The 15,766-nt window shown below is 39.9% G+C and overlaps 1 protein-coding gene across 4 annotated transcripts in view; it reads right to left on the bottom strand.

The window, feature by feature from the left end:
* Positions 1-2,425: 2,425 nt before the first annotated feature.
* RAB27B (RAB27B, member RAS oncogene family) overlaps positions 2,426-15,766 on the bottom strand; it is a 177,166-nt gene continuing 163,825 nt past the window's right edge. For all 4 annotated transcript variants that reach the window (XM_061400258.1, XM_061400259.1, XM_061400257.1 and 1 more), the window contains 3 exons: positions 13,656-13,759; positions 10,210-10,333; positions 2,426-8,691 (listed from right to left, as the gene is read on the bottom strand). In XM_061400258.1, coding sequence (XP_061256242.1) covers positions 8,502-8,691; positions 10,210-10,333; positions 13,656-13,759 — 418 coding nt within the window. In that variant the 3' untranslated portion in view covers positions 2,426-8,501. The remainder of the gene's footprint in view (positions 8,692-10,209; positions 10,334-13,655; positions 13,760-15,766) is intronic.

The raw sequence follows: 15,766 nt of genomic DNA, 5'->3' as shown, positions 1-15,766 counted from the left end.
GATGTCAGTTACATAGGATGCTGATTTTAAATAAGACCTCTGTCTTTGATGGTAATATTTAAGCAAAGATAGGAGGAAAGCTAGGGAAGTGAGTGGAAGGAGATATTCTTGGGTGGAAGAGGGGTCCAGACAGAGGGGGGCACAGGTGCATGAGTCCCACAGGCCAGGCGTATTCTGAAATAGCCAGGACGTCAGCTGGATGGGCAGGTGAAGAATAAGCCCCAATATTATCTAAATCGCTTTTCATGCAATGTATTCCCTCACATTTATGTTGTATAAGTCATCCCTTTATTTGTTCAGTAAGTTAGCCTTCAAGTTCGGTTTTGACTTCCTAGCAGTGGTAAGCTAATGATTTTCAGGAATCTGTGTCTCAATTCCCTCCTTTGCCTACATTTCCCTGACTATGAAGCAAGCCCAAGTTCTGTGGAAAGGTCATTGACGAGAAAACTGCCCTTAAAAGGCTCAGTTGGGTCTTGTTTTGACCTACCCTGTCGGCCTAGAGAACTCAGGCAGAACCGCTCTCGGAATTCAAGGGATAAGAAGGGGGCCCATGAAGCTGGGTAATACGGGTTCATAATCCAGTGTCTTAACTAACACGATGCCAAATCGCTCCTTTGGGTTCACTTTTTCACAAGAGTGAATGAGCTCATGATGTAAATGTCTCTAGGAAATTAAAGAGATTGAAGTCTGCTGCTTTTTTTGAAACTTTTGGTTAAAAAACAAAAAAACAAAACTTTTTCTCAGAAACCTCCAAAAATGGTCCAAAGCAATGATGATTTCAGAAATCTTTCTAGTACTTACAATAAAGCCTTAGTCAAATTATAATTAGTGTGTTGGCTTCCTATATCATAATACAAGCCCCCTACATGAGTTTCTAACAGAAGAGTAATGCTCACACTCTTATTATAGCTATTCTTTCACCACAGCTAACCATCCATATTGGAAACAAAATTTTCCTTGGTATCATAAACTGTGATCATACAAATACCTTATATACAGTTTTAAAAAGAGAAGTCCTACCACTGCAGTTGAATTTCTCGGTGGTCTTACTTTTTCTTCAGTATAGGGGACGCTATGACTATTTTTACACTCTATAAACCCATTAGGAAAAGCAAATCTCTAATGACTTACCTTGATTATTTAAGATGAACCCAGGAAAAAAAGATTCTGCCTGTGTGACATGGCATTACTGCTGTGGTGAGTCACTCAGTTGTGTTCGACTCTTTGTGACCCCATGAACTGTAGCCTTCCAGGCTCCTCTGTCCATGGGATTCTCCAGGCAGGCATACTACAGTGGGTTGCCATTTCCTTCTCCAGGCATTACTGCTACTGCTGCTGCTGCTAAGTTGCTTCAGTCGTATCCAACTCTGTACAACCCCATAGATGGCAGCCCACCAGGCTCCCCTGTCCCTGGGATTCTCCAGGCAAGAACACTGGAGTGGGCTGCCATTTCCTTCTCCAATGCATGAGAGTGAAAAGTGAAAGTGAAGTCGCTCATTCGTGTCTGACTCTTAGCGACCCCATGGACTGCAGCCCACCAGGCTCCTCCATCCATGGGATTTTCCAGGCAAGAGTACTGGAGTGGGGTTGCCATTTCCTTCTCCAGGCATTACTGCTACCAGGGAGTAAAGTTGAGAGAATGGTGCCAAGGATTTATTTGCTTACTGTGCGAGAGTTGTTTATCTTCAAGTAAAAACTCATCATTATCTTGGCAAAGCTTATCTATGTAACATATGGAGGAAGAACAACTCTGGGAACAACTTTGCAAATGAACGTTAAAAAGTAAGATGCATGGTTGTGGTCTTGAACTGGCCTTGAACATCAGTCCTGTTCCCCGTCTGTGACTAAACGAGATATGACCATCTTCAGCATTTTCTTATGGGAAAGAAATAGGTTATAATACGTTGAAGTATTGACAAACCTTGACATAACTTCAACATGTTAACTGCCAATTTTATAAGTGCATCCTTCACAATTATTAGAAAAGTTCTCTTGAAAATCTCAGTCTTTAAACAGATAATATGTGGCCTTCCCTGGTGGCTCAAATGGTAAAGAATCTGCCTGCAATGTGGGAGCCCTGGATTCGATCCCTGTGTCAGGAAGATCCCCTGGAGAAGGGAATGGCAACCCACTCTAGTATTCTTGCCTGGAGAATTCCCTGGACAGAGGAGCCTGCTGCCTGGACAGCTACAGTTCATGGGGTTGCAGAGTTGGACACGACTGAGTGATTAACACTTTCACACTTTAGAAAGTTTAGAGAGGTGGATAAAAATCACTTGGCGAAATCTAAATCATTTCTTTCCTAGTTCCTAATGGACATCACATTTAACGTGAAATGGTTTCCATACTGGTATTCACTAAATGTTCCCCATCCTCCATACATTTGACCACAGCACAGAAATAAGATTGCCTTGAGTACACAAAATAATGATAAAAATGCATTTTTATTTGAAAAGTGTGCGGAAACAATCACTGGATACAGTTCTCGACTGTAATATTTAAACCCACACACCACAAAATCATTGGATGCTCTGACTTCTGAAGCTACTAGAACTTTGGTACAACAAAATGATGCCCTGACAGTCTGTCAGGCACCACAGTCTATTCAGGGGCACAGAGAATAAAAACTCCATGTTTAAGGTTTTCATTTACATTCATAGCACTAGACAAAACAGAGATCTGAGTAGATGACAGACAAAACAATCGAACGTGCTTAGCCTGAAAATGAGGATAATATCACTTAAATGTAGACTGTTGAGATACAGTGAAGCACTTCAGTGTTAGGCCAAAATGTTGTCTACTTTTAACACATTAAGCAGGATAACTTACTTTCCTCAAATAATTTCAGATACAGTCAGTATCTTTCACAAGGTTGTGGACACAAAGCCGTGTTTATACAAGGAGGATTTTGACCAAATTTTAATATACTATGTAGAATGTAATTGGATTCCTTGAAAGAAATACAAAATGACCTACAGAATGAAATAGAACTCATATTTGTTTTTTCAATAACTTGAGATATATTAAACATTTTCAATCAAAGACAATGACCAGAGCTGACTATCCATTTCAAGTTCCCAGTATCTCTACTAGAATTAGTGTTTTGTGCCTTCTATAACACTTGTGAACATATGGTTGTGAAAGTATGACTGTGATATTTTTATTATTCTTAGCTTGGGATAATAGTGTCAGTTTGTGAAATGGAATTTAATTTATAAACCAGTTTCTACATATGTTCTCTTTGGAGCCTGATATGAACCCTGTGAGTTACACAGGATTTATAAGCCTCATACGAGGAGAAGCCATATTTAATGACATACCCACAGCTCCCAAATTCCTCTATCTGGACACTTTCCTTTCTATAATACTAGTCTTCCTTTCAAAGAGTGCTTGAAAAAATAACCTAGAGAAGAGAAGAGTAAGGATAAGCATGTGTTATTGCTTTGCTAGGGATGAATAATATTTTGATATGTCAATAATAGCCATTGGTTAAATAAGGGATCCATTAAGATAAGAACAGGCATGCAGCTCCAACAGAATTTGCCAATGACTAAGTCTGCTGAGGGATAATAGCCATGACTTCCAAGACCTGTTGGAAAGAAAAGGAACTGGGGAACAAATTTAAATAATTCAAAGATGATTTCTTCATTTTTTTTTTCTTTGAAAGATGACAAGTTTTTAAATAACCATGTTATTTTGGTACTCATCTTTTTGTTTGTTTGCCTGTTATTCTCACTAAATACGGAAAAAGAGCTCTGCAGAAAGGCCTTTGTGATGCTACTTCTTAAAAAATTAAAGTGCAATTTATGAGGAAATTAGATTCAGATAGGATAAATAAAATGGGTCTAAGCATCTCAAATTTTGATGCCAATCATGAAATATTTGGTATTTAAATATTTTTATTAGCTTAGTTCTAAGGGACTAAACTTCTACTTGGAAGATAAAAATAATAGGTAAATATTTGCCATGGTGCTGGTTTAAGTCACTAAGTCATGTCTGACTCTTGGCAACCCCATAGACTGTAGCCAGTCAGGCTCCTCTCTCCATGGGATTCTCCAGGCAAGAATACTGGAGTGGGTTGCCATTTCCTTCTCCAGGGGATCTTCCCAACCCAGGTCTCCTGCCTTGCAGGCAGATTCTTTACTGACTGAGCTAAAAGGGAAGCCCCAAATATATAACCCTTTCTCTATTTTTTTTTCCCTACATAAAAATCAACCTTTTAAGTATGGTCTTCTCCATATTCTCCCATAGTTATAAACTCTATTTAGACAACTTGAATCTCTAATCTTTCTTTATGGTTCTCACTCAACAGTGTCATCCTGGTTGGGTCTTTACCCAAGAACTCCAAGGCAATAAGTTCATAAAATTCCTATTCATCTAACAGTTCTACTTTATGAGGCAAGTGTCTCTGTAGATTTATACAACATTGAGACAACACTCAACTCAGAGCATATTATCTACTTTCCATGTTTAAGAGCTCAGCACTCTTCCCAGAAATAAGCTTATACCATTTTGGTCAAAGATCAAGAAGAAAATATAGCTTTTGGCGAATTCCTAGACAATAGTTTTAAATATAGATAGCATCTTGGTATCTTTAAAAATGATAAAGCTTTCCCTAAAATATTCACAAACATTAGATATCTTTTAATGCTTTAAAGCTTGGGAGTAGAAGGTGAAGGACAACTTTTCTATTGCTTTGGCTAACATAGCTCACAGATCTTCCTTTTAAAAAATTATTAAGTACGTTAGGAAACTAGAAACTTCGATATGATCTCTTTACAATTTGAGTTTTAAACTCTAAAATTCTTTATGGTTGAGGATTCTCCCTCATAGTTGTAGTTCCAGGTTATATACCACACCTAGTTATATCTCTCTACACATATTGTTTCTCCTACCCAATGCACCCACTCCATTGGTGAGAACTGTATGAGCTTCATCAAATTTGTTGATTCCCAGTGCACAAAATTTACACTTTAAAGAATATTTCAGCTGTTTATTAAAATGTTTTTTAATGTAGTCAGTCCTTCTTTATGGTCAAAGCTTCTCTCTCTTACAAAGGAGACAAGAAAGGGCTGGTAAAAACCCTTCCCCAATTCTTATCTGAATGGGTTGGCAGAGAATAACTTGTACTACAAACATAACAAAAGCACTCACTGATACACAGAATGTCCTATCTGGTTAAAAACAACAGGGAAAATATTTACTTTAGTAAAATGCTGGTTTTGAATTATTTGTAGCATGATAGCTGATAATATGGAAATGATAGCAACTTGGCTAGAGTGGTCACTGGCCAGAATTTTAAAAGTCTTATGTCAAGACCCACAAGTTAAATTCCAGTATTCAGCATTTTTTCTACTAATCTGTGACTTCTTATCCTCATCACAAGACAGACATGTTCTCTCAACTGCCCTCTGATACATTTTCCAAAGGATTATTTTATTTTATTAAAAGGTAATCTTGTACCTAATCACAGTTAGAGTCTCAAGAAATGTCCATTTCCCAAAAAGTGACCAAGAGATGGTGGTAATAATCTTTAGATTCGAATAATATCCTTATACCCTTTGCTGAAGACATCAAAATAACTTTAGCTGCACTTATGTCTCTGTGAGCCCTTCCTACACCATGGTATTACAGGAAACAAGCTATGTGGCTATAGCCAAATTTGGTCGTGGAGGTATCTGAGGCACTGATTAGGACAATGTAAACATCAAACCAGTGTAAACACTTCAGAAATGGTTTCTGTATCAGAAAGAACTGCACGTACATTGTAAATAATTCTCCAAAATAAAATATGGCTTACTAAAGCATTTGGGAGACAATAAGTAACACATGTTGTTGGGTGTTAATGCAGTTCTTCAAAAGCAGTCTTATACTTCATGGCTCCAGATCCATTTAAAATTATAAAATGAATTATATGGAATAAATAATTCTGAAATAATGAAAGAGTAATGGTTACATAGACTTTGGGGTGTTAAGTCAAACTCAGCAGAGAATAAAATATTTTAGATCAAGTATTTATAAGTAGAATACTATTTTAAAATAATTTTCTTGACTGTTTTTAATTTTGTTCCTCTTGGTATTATTACCCAATAATTGTTATTTTTATAGGAATAGTTCTATAATTATAGGCATCATCACCCTCTGCTTCATGCTATGGCTATCAAATAATAATCTTAAAATATTTCCTAAATAAAAAGCTTGTTAAATAACTGACAGGGACAGAATCTTGGCATAAGCAAATCAATCATATAACTGGAAAATAAATAGAAAAAATAAATATCCAAAATAGAATGCTTCTTGGATTTTAGAAAGTCTAATTATTTCCTATTATGGAAATGCAGGGGACATCACAATTTGAATCCAAAGGAGAAATCGATTCAATGACCACAAGAATTCACCAAAATTTGCCACATCAATGCTTATGTTGGTTTCGCTCATATTCCTTCCAGAGGAAACATCTCTGATGTCAGCTAATACCTAATATCCTTTTGGCACAGGCACTGAGGTCATGAAGAGCATCAGAGAGAAACGCATCACGGGAGGGAGTACCCCCCCACGACCAATTTTAGAAGCTGGCATCATGCAGGAATCCCAGGACCTGGGCAGTCAACACTGAGATTGTGTTAATCTGTTAAGGGACTGACTTAAAAGCTTCCAAATTACCTGATTCATGGCACATGTCTAGGTCTTACAGCTGGATACTCCCTTGGATCTGTGTTCCAAAATCTGATTTGTACCAGATGGAGGTTGATAGAGGAGGTTAAAGGTGGGGGACTGGGATTTGGAGCTTCCTACATTTGTAACTTAACAAAAAATATACAGAGTCTAGATAAGTGCAGTTTAATTGGCAAAATTTTCTACAAAGAGGAACTACCCTTTAGAAAAATCATATACTCATAATAAACAGAGAAAACAGAATATGATGACTTTGTCATTGATAAGCTTGACTGAAACATTTAAATTTAAAAGGAATGGCTTATGTTTATCAGAAGCTAAAATAAAACACCAATGTAATATTCGACACAGTCATAAGAATAGGCCAATGGAAAATGCTTTTGTGATCATGTTTAGAAAGAAAAGACAGCATTATGGGAAAAATAAAGCCATTAACCAAATTTTGGTGAGACAGGATACAGAGATTCATCTCTGCTAACTCCCAAATATAGTTCACCCATAGGTATTTTGCCTCAGGCAAAATAAAAACAGATGCTAAATACACTGCAATATGGCATGAGGTATCATCAACTTTTTTGTGATGAATGACATGGAAATTCAGTGACCATAAAATTGATCCATCATTATTCTGAAGTTGTTGATCTACAAAGTGACACAGCTGTGTTTTTACAGTTGAATCAAAGCCAGGGGTGGGTGTAGGCTGGAGGGGAGCGATGTGATATAGTTTCTAGTACTTCGTAAATTAGAAACTTAGAATTAATAGTCACTTTTTATTTCATATCACCAGCATATTTTATCTAAAAAATTAAGGCTAAATAGTTTTTCTTGAGTTCATAAAGAGATATTTAATAAACAGCAATCTTTAATTTCTCCTTGTGACTATTTATCATGATTTGCTAAGAAATGTGAAATGTGAAGCTGAACACTACACCAGAAGCTGAACACTAGACCAATTTCTAAAACTGTGCTGGAAATGGAAACCTCTGGGCACTCTCTTAATGCCAACCGATAATGTCAGCTTCCAATTGGCTTGACTGAAATTTGGCCAAGTAACTCTCCCAGACATCTGTAAGAGACACATTTAATTTCAGTTGTCCAAATGCCATTTTCCCATACCTTCATCTCTCTCTCTCTGGGCCTTTTTCTTGTCCTCTGTCATTCACAGTCCTATTCTTGTCTATCTGCCATTTATTAAGAATATACAAATGGCATGATTACACAGTCTCCTACATATTCTCAGATGTCTGACATTCATCCTCTCGTAACCTTATCAGCAATATTGTCATTCTAGCACAGCTTACAGGATATACATAGTAATGTCACTCTAAATGAACCACTTAGAATTCTTTATTGTGTATGCACTTTTAGCTAATATGTCCCCCTCAATGCAAACCTAAAAGTCCAAATCAGATTCTATATAACAAGTAAATCCAACCTTTAAAAAAAAGTCATCCTTCTGTGTTCTCCCTTCAGAAACCTATTCCTGTCCCCAGTGTGACAAGGTAATTTTGGTTCTGATGGAAAACCCACTGATATCTCTTCTTCTACACTCTTTTCTATGTTCATCTTCTTTATGAAAAAACAAATTGAGTACCCATGATGGTACGATGACACTGGGAAATCTTTGATCTTGTTTGGAGGGGCTTCAGGGATTACTGGTCAACTCTTCTGAACTCTGTTGACTATTCAGGTTTTTAAAAATTTCTGGCAGGAAAAGAAAGACATGCCGTTATACACGGTTTACTCAACAACAATGGTGGGGTTTGTTGCTCTTTTTGGAAGTGACGTTTGCCTGGGTTCTGGATGGTCAGAGGCTGGGGTAAAGTCTAACAGGCACATTTCTTCTCTGCTGACTTCTCCCCATCCAGCTTTCCAGAGCTGCTCCCATTGACTGTGTCGGGGATGTGGGTCTTCTCTACACACTGTTCCATTCGTTTCATTATTAAGTCCAGAAGGGTTTCCACAGCTTTTTCCACATTCTGGCCAGTCGCTGCACTTGTTTCAAAATACGGTATGCTAGCATGGAAGAGATGACAAATATTTTTGCAAGGAAGGAACCAGAAAAGATACAACAAGATGTGCCAGTGAGTCACACGTGTGAAAACATGGCTGGCTGAGAGATTGTGAAATAATCACGATTTTGCTGGCTGAGTTGGAAAACATCCTTGGTTTTCCTCAGTGAGTGAAAACTGATGGGTTGCTTTTTCGTGTGGGCGTAACCAGCGTTATGGGCAAGGAAATTGCTACAAGAGGCGCTCAGGTACTTGAAGCCAAGCATCATCACTGACTTTTTAAAAATGAAGAGGGCAAATATGCCCCACTAATGATCAATGTTGCCATTAAACTATTAGCGTGTTAATCCCTCAGTCGTGTCTGACTTTTTGCGAACCCATGAACTGTAACCCACAACCCTCCTCTGTCTGGGATTCTCCAGGCAAGAATACTGGAGTGGGTTGCCATTCCCTTCTCCAGGGGATTTCCTGACCCAGGGATCAAACCCAGGTCTCCCGCATTGCAGGCAGGTTCTTTACCATCTGAGCCACCAGGGAAGCCTATTCAACAATTACTTCCCTCCAATCAATTATCTAGAAGTCTGATTTAGAAATTAGGCTGGCATTGCATAGGTTATTCATGTGAATACAATCTACATTTATTTAGAATCCAAAGTTTCAAGAAGACACGTACATTTATTTATAAAACTCTCAAGGAGGTACAGAACTGTCACATTTGGCAAAAGTACTTAAATTTGAAAAAGAATGACAATTTCTGCCTTGGGAGTCAGTTTCTAACTACTTGAGGTGTTTAAATGTTTGGTACTCTGACATTTAAGCTAGCTATGATAATAATAATTGGGCTTCCCTGGTGGCTCAAATGGTAAAGAATCTGCCTGCAATGCATGAGACCTGGATTCAATCCCTGGGTCAGAAAGACCCCTTGGAGAAGGGAATGGCAACCCACTCCAGTATTCTTGCCTGGAGAATCCCATGGACAAAGGAGCCTGGCGGGCCACAGTTCATGGGGTCGCAAAGAGTCAGACAAGACTGAGTGACTAGCACTTTCACTTTCAGGATAATAATCACAGTATTACATCCAGGTCAGGAGTTATTCCTTAGAGTTTTGTAGCTATTGAGAGGCTGTAGAATACAATGCTCAAAAGGATGGGCTCTGATCTCAGACAGCCTGGACTGAATTCAAGTTCTACTACTCACGAGCTATATGGCCTTCCATAAGTTACTCAACTTCTCTGTGTCTCAATTTCTCATATATCAAATGGGATAACTCTAAATTTCATATATATAATTACAGGGGTTAAATTAAAGTCTAGGAATAGTTGCTAACACACAATAAGCATTTAGTAAATATGAGTGGTTATTATTGTTAAATAGTTTCATTAAAAGCATCACATATATTCCTCTGGGAGATCTTTTTCATTCATCTGTCATTCCTGAATCAAGGGGATCCCTCTGAATATCAGTCTCATGACCTTGCCCCCTAACTAAGCAGCAGTGTGTGAGAGAATATTAGCTGACTTACCTGTATTTTTCAGCCAGGTCCCGGGCTTGCCGTTCATTGACTTCCCTCTGGTCCGGCAGGTCTGCCTTGTTGCCAATTAATACTATATCTGGATTTTCACAGTAAGCATTTGCTTGCAGTTGGCCTTAGAAAGAAAACAGATGGAACCAGCAAGTTAGTTATAAACAAGTGATGTCAAAAGACTGCTCATGCTTCAGGGTCCTAATCGAATTGTTCATCTCCAGCTTGGCTGTTTATGAGTTAAATTAGCCCAGGTGCTTAACCCTTCCCAGCCACAGTTTCCTCATCTAGAACGTGGAGATACTGCCTCACAGGTGGCAGGCTGTGAAGACTAGTAAGACTGTATATGAAGCACCTGTGTGAATACCTGTTGGTGATCTTCTGCATGTGGGGAAATGTCCTCTGAGATGAGCACAGATGAGGTGATGTGTGCTCAGCCATCACAGATGAGGTGATGTGTGCTCAGCCATGTCCAGCCCTTCGTGATCCCATGGACTGTAGCCTGCCAGGCTCCTCTGTCCATGGGATTCTCTAGGCAAGAATACTGGAGTAGGGTGCCACTTCCTTCTCCAGGGGATCATCTCAACCCAGGGATTGAATGAACCTGTGTCTCCTATGTCTCCTGCATTGGCAGGCGGATTCTTTATCACTGCACCCCCTGGAAATGAACACCCGGGAATGTTCACCTGAGTTGAATATACTGCTTTTCAGACCATTTATTCCTCAAGTATAAGTGAAGATAAGAGAACATGGTCTTAAAGTATATGTGCAAGCATGCTAGGTCACTTTAGTCGTATCTGACTCTCTGCAACCCTCTGGACTGTAGCCTGCCAGGCTCCTCTGTCCATGGGATTCTCTAGGCAAGAAGACTGGAGTGGGCTGCCACCTCTTCTTTAGGGGATCTTGCCCCCTCCCTGTGTCTCGTCTGTCTCCTGCATTAGCAGGCGGTTTCTTCACCACTGGTGCCAGCTGGGAAGCCCCTTCAAGTAGAAGGGCTGTCTGCTCTTTCCTTCAGGAGGCTGCCACATTTTTCTTTCCTGAAATCCAAGGTAATGATTCATAACAGCAGAGTGTTTTTGAACCACCACAAATTCATGTAGAAACAATATTAAGACAGGTTATTTGTTTTTCTCTTTTTTCCAAAAGAAGGGAGGTATTGGGGGTGGGGAGGAGGAGGAGGAGAAGGAAGGGAAGGAGGAAGGAAAGAAATGATAAAAAAAAAAACCTTGTCAACCTATATTTTCAAGGTTATGGGACTATTTTACCGTCTACCTCAAGGCATGCTAAGTGCAACCTTGTTGAGGCCAGAGGAGGAAGTGACTCTGTAACACCAGTTATTTGGATATTAGAAATTAAAGTCTTATCAGAAATGGCAATTAATTATCTTAAATCCCAACAGTATCCTGGAAAATTTTAGGAGCAAGGGAGCATCTCTTTTCATCTACCTTGAAAAATGATGAATAAATCACTCTGAAAGAACTGAATAACCTTATTATCTCCTTATCTCCCAGAATCTAATAATAACATTTGGTGTGTTACCTAATAATATTATCTAATAATAAAAACAAAACATTATCTATTATCTAATAATAACACTTTAGATAAAGAAATGTAATAATAAAAGAAAATGGAGAGAGATCCTAGGATGAACACTCATTTGGAGAAGCAAATAAATAAGTCAGAATTTGTTGGTATTTTTCTCCACTAGCACAACTGTGCTGGCGAGCTTACATTTAAAGCCATTATATAGTCTGTGTATATATATATAAAAGTATTAATTACATGTAATATGAAATAATAAGATATGCATATATTTGAGAATCTACACAGCCAGATACTCAGCCAGTTGCTCTGGGGTATCGCAACAGAACAAGCAGACCAAGTTTGAACCTTTATAGAGCTCACATTCTAGAGGTGGAAAGAATCAAAACCACAAGTAAGCAAAGAAGAAGGGGGCGGCAGAGGATGAGATGGTTGGATGGCAGCACTGACTCAGTGGACATGAAATTGAGTACTAGCTCCTGGAGATAATGAAGGACAGGGAAGCCTGGCATGCTGCAGTCCACAAGATCACAAGGAGTTGTACACAACTTAGTGACTGAACAACAACCACAAAACAAAGAAATATATAATATGATATGATATAATATCATATATATGATGTCAGGTGGGGGCAGTGACCAAATGAAGCAGAAAGTGTCCTGAGCGCACACAGAGTGATGAAGAACGGTTTTAGATGGAGCGGTCAGGAAAGCTTTTCCCAAGAGATAAATGGGGTCTGAACAAGAACTTGAAGGAGGTGAAAGAATTAACAATGGTGTAAATAGGAAAACAGAAATCAAGGCAGGAGGAAACAGAGACCAAAGGCCCCAAGACAAGACGGTGCTTTTCAGGAGAGCCCTTCGGCTGGAGGCCAGTGAGTGGGGGCAGAGTGAGAGTGAATTACAGAGGAAGCGACGATGATGGTCCTTGCTGTTGTTTAGTTGCTGAGTTGTGTCTGACTCTTTGGGACCCCATGGCCTGTAGCACGCCAGGCTTCCCTGATGGCCTTAGAGGTCAGCAAAGGACTCTGGATTTTATTCCAAGTGAAGTGGGAAACCCCGGAAGGACTTGGAGTAGGGGGATAACATGATCAGATCTCAAAAAATAGCCCTCTGGCCACAGACAGCCCTGACAACTCTAGAAATAAGTAGCACCAGCCCATGGGATTGCTAGTGTGTCCCAGTGTGTTCAAAACTGGTATATGTAATATGGTCTTTAGTGCTACATCCATTTTAAACAAAGGAAAAACGAAATACCACTCTTCTGTGCTGACATACATCAATCTGGCTTTAATAACTGATTAGGTTAATTCAAAGCTTTATTGTGTTTAAATTGCCATGAAAGCTGGAGATTTTTCTATACCAGTCTTTCTTATATCTGAACACTTGTCCAAAAAAAGTAAAATTTCAATGTGAGCTTATTGACAGACACACTGTATGGTATCTTCATGCAGCTGCTCTGCTCTGAAACAATTTCTCACTTAACTGACCCCTGAGTTAATTAACTATTTAGTTAACCCATGTGCAAGGGCCCACACTGTAGGTGCCAGTGTGCCTACTCAGAAAATGCCGTGCTTTCTGTGTGTCCACTCCAAGCTAGACAAAGTAGACGTGACTGCTGGCTGAGTTGTGAGAAGTCCTTCGAGACTTACTGCACAAGTGGAATGAATGGCCCGTCCATTGCAATCATAAAGTCCTTACACATAGGTGGTGATTCATCTAAGATGTCAAAGGAACAACCAATTCCAAGCCACTCTGGGTGAGCCACATACAAGCCACCACTTTGAAGGTGACGCGGGCAACACTAAACCTGTGACTTTTTCTGGTTTCATCTTGTGAGGCCAAGAAGCAGATAGAGCCGTTGGGTCCCAACGTGGCCAACAGGAGTTATTCAGTCCCACTTACTCATCCAGTTTCTGACATTTAAGAAGCTCTGTTGACTGGTGAGGTCAAACATTAATAAGAAACCCATGGCATCTCTGAAGAATGCTGTAGTGAGGCTCCGGAATCTGCCAAGAAAACACAGTGGACAGTTTCGAAAGTTAGTCCGCTGGATACTCTGATGACAACACAAACAACACTATGTCCCTTTCAGATATGAACTCTCCGTGGAATCCCTCTGGATTATCCGCCCAAGTGGGCGAGTGGGCAGAAAGACTGCTGAAGGGTCAGAGGAGACAATCTGGTTGTAGATTTAAGATCCAGTTGAGGCCTTACGTTCCACAGCAGGCATGCATGCAAGAGTCTGTAACCTTCAATCACACACTTGCTTACACAGCCTCTTGGAATCCTTCTCTCTTTGGCTCACAGGCATCTTGTGGCCCACGGTTAAAATATAAGGCGCTTCAGGACTGAGACTTTAACTTCTACTTTTCAATTTTCCTGTCTGTGGCCAGAAGGAAGCTTAGCACATGGCAGGCTGGAAATGAGTGCCTGTGGTTATGTGCAGAGAACCACAACTTGTCAGCAGCTGGAACTAGGGTTCTTTTGTAGGGAAAAACAACGTTGGTGAGAGAACGCTTTTATTCGCACTCTTTGGGAATAAAACATGCATGTCTCTTAAGGAGAAGGAAGAAAGACAGTGAAGAAAGGAAAAGAAAACTTTATGATTAGGGGGATGGAGGGAAGGGCAGAGAGACTTAACTAGTTGAGGAGGGAAAGTAAGAACACTCATTTCTAAGGGAGGATTTTGAAGAATACACTCCATCATGTGCAGTGTAAGCACTTGCTCTCTCTTGCTCCAACCCTCCTCACCCCAGCATCCTCAGGGAAGATGAAGATGCTCTGAGATCCACTTCAATGTGTGCAATGGGCCAAACCAGAGATGACACATGGGGCCCAGAGAAGCTTTGGGTTATACTGATAAAGAAGTGAAGCTGGCAACTGGTTTTAAGAAAGACACATGACTCTCAACAGAGAAGCAGATCCTATCCTAAATGTCCTCCTAATTTTTTGGTCACCTATTTTGGCCTATTTGTAGATTCTTGGGTTTCCTCTGGGTTCTATTCTTGATCCCTTCATCCTCTACGTACATTCACTGAGTTATTTAGTCTACCCTGCTGGCTCAGTTATCCTGGTGTATATGTTGAACCCCAGGTTTATAGGTCTAGATCTCTCCTGCCATGCTTCTTGTATGCCCAATTACTTGTTGGGTATTTCCACTTGGAGGAAACTAAGGTACCAGCAACTTTACATATTTGAAAGCAAACTCACCTTCCCTCTGATTTTTCTATCAATGGCATCACCATTCTCCTTGGGTGCCACAGCCTCCTTCTCCTTCACCTGTTATATACAAGCAATCAACAAATATCTCCTGACCCTCTCATTTCTTTCCACGTACCCTGCCACTACTCCAGTTTCGAGGCCATTATCTTCCACCAGGATAATTTCAACAGCGTTCTCAACAGGCTTCCTGTCTCCAGTGTTGTTTGGGTCCTCTTGTTCCCCGATTTCTTCCTATTGATTCTATAAATCCTCTGCTAAAAATGTTAGATGATGAAACCTGGCTCTAAAGATAATGACTGAACTTTTCAGTAATCCGCCAAGGCTCTGCATGAACTGACCCTTGCTCCTCTATCCAGCTTTATCTCCTGACTACCCACAGGCATGCTGAGCTTCTTTAAGTTCTTAGAAAGTTCACTCTCTCCCCTGGGCTTTCACCCACGCTGTTATTCCTGTGGGTGACCTTGCCTTCAGGCTTCCTTTACCTCCCACCCCGTTCGCCAGGAAAAGGTTCACTCATACATTGTGTATGAGTGTATATATTTATATATAGAAGTATCACTTCCCCAGACTCCCCAACACCGCCATCTGGGTTATGGACTCCTCCTGGTGCATCTGACAGCCACCAGCCACTCTTTGTTTTCCTGTTACTGTCCTGAAGCTTTATTGCAATTGTTGATTTGTCCAAATCCCATCCTAGACAGGAACCTTCAAGAGAAAAGAAGCTGTGTTTTTAACTCGCTATCCATTGTGTTTTCATGACTCTGAAATATTTTTTTGATGATTAAGTGTTT

Source organism: Bos javanicus, chromosome 24, assembly GCF_032452875.1.
Source record: "Bos javanicus breed banteng chromosome 24, ARS-OSU_banteng_1.0, whole genome shotgun sequence".
In the NCBI taxonomy this organism is placed as follows: Eukaryota; Metazoa; Chordata; class Mammalia; order Artiodactyla; family Bovidae; genus Bos; species Bos javanicus.
This window is presented reverse-complemented; position numbering and strand designations above follow the sequence as displayed.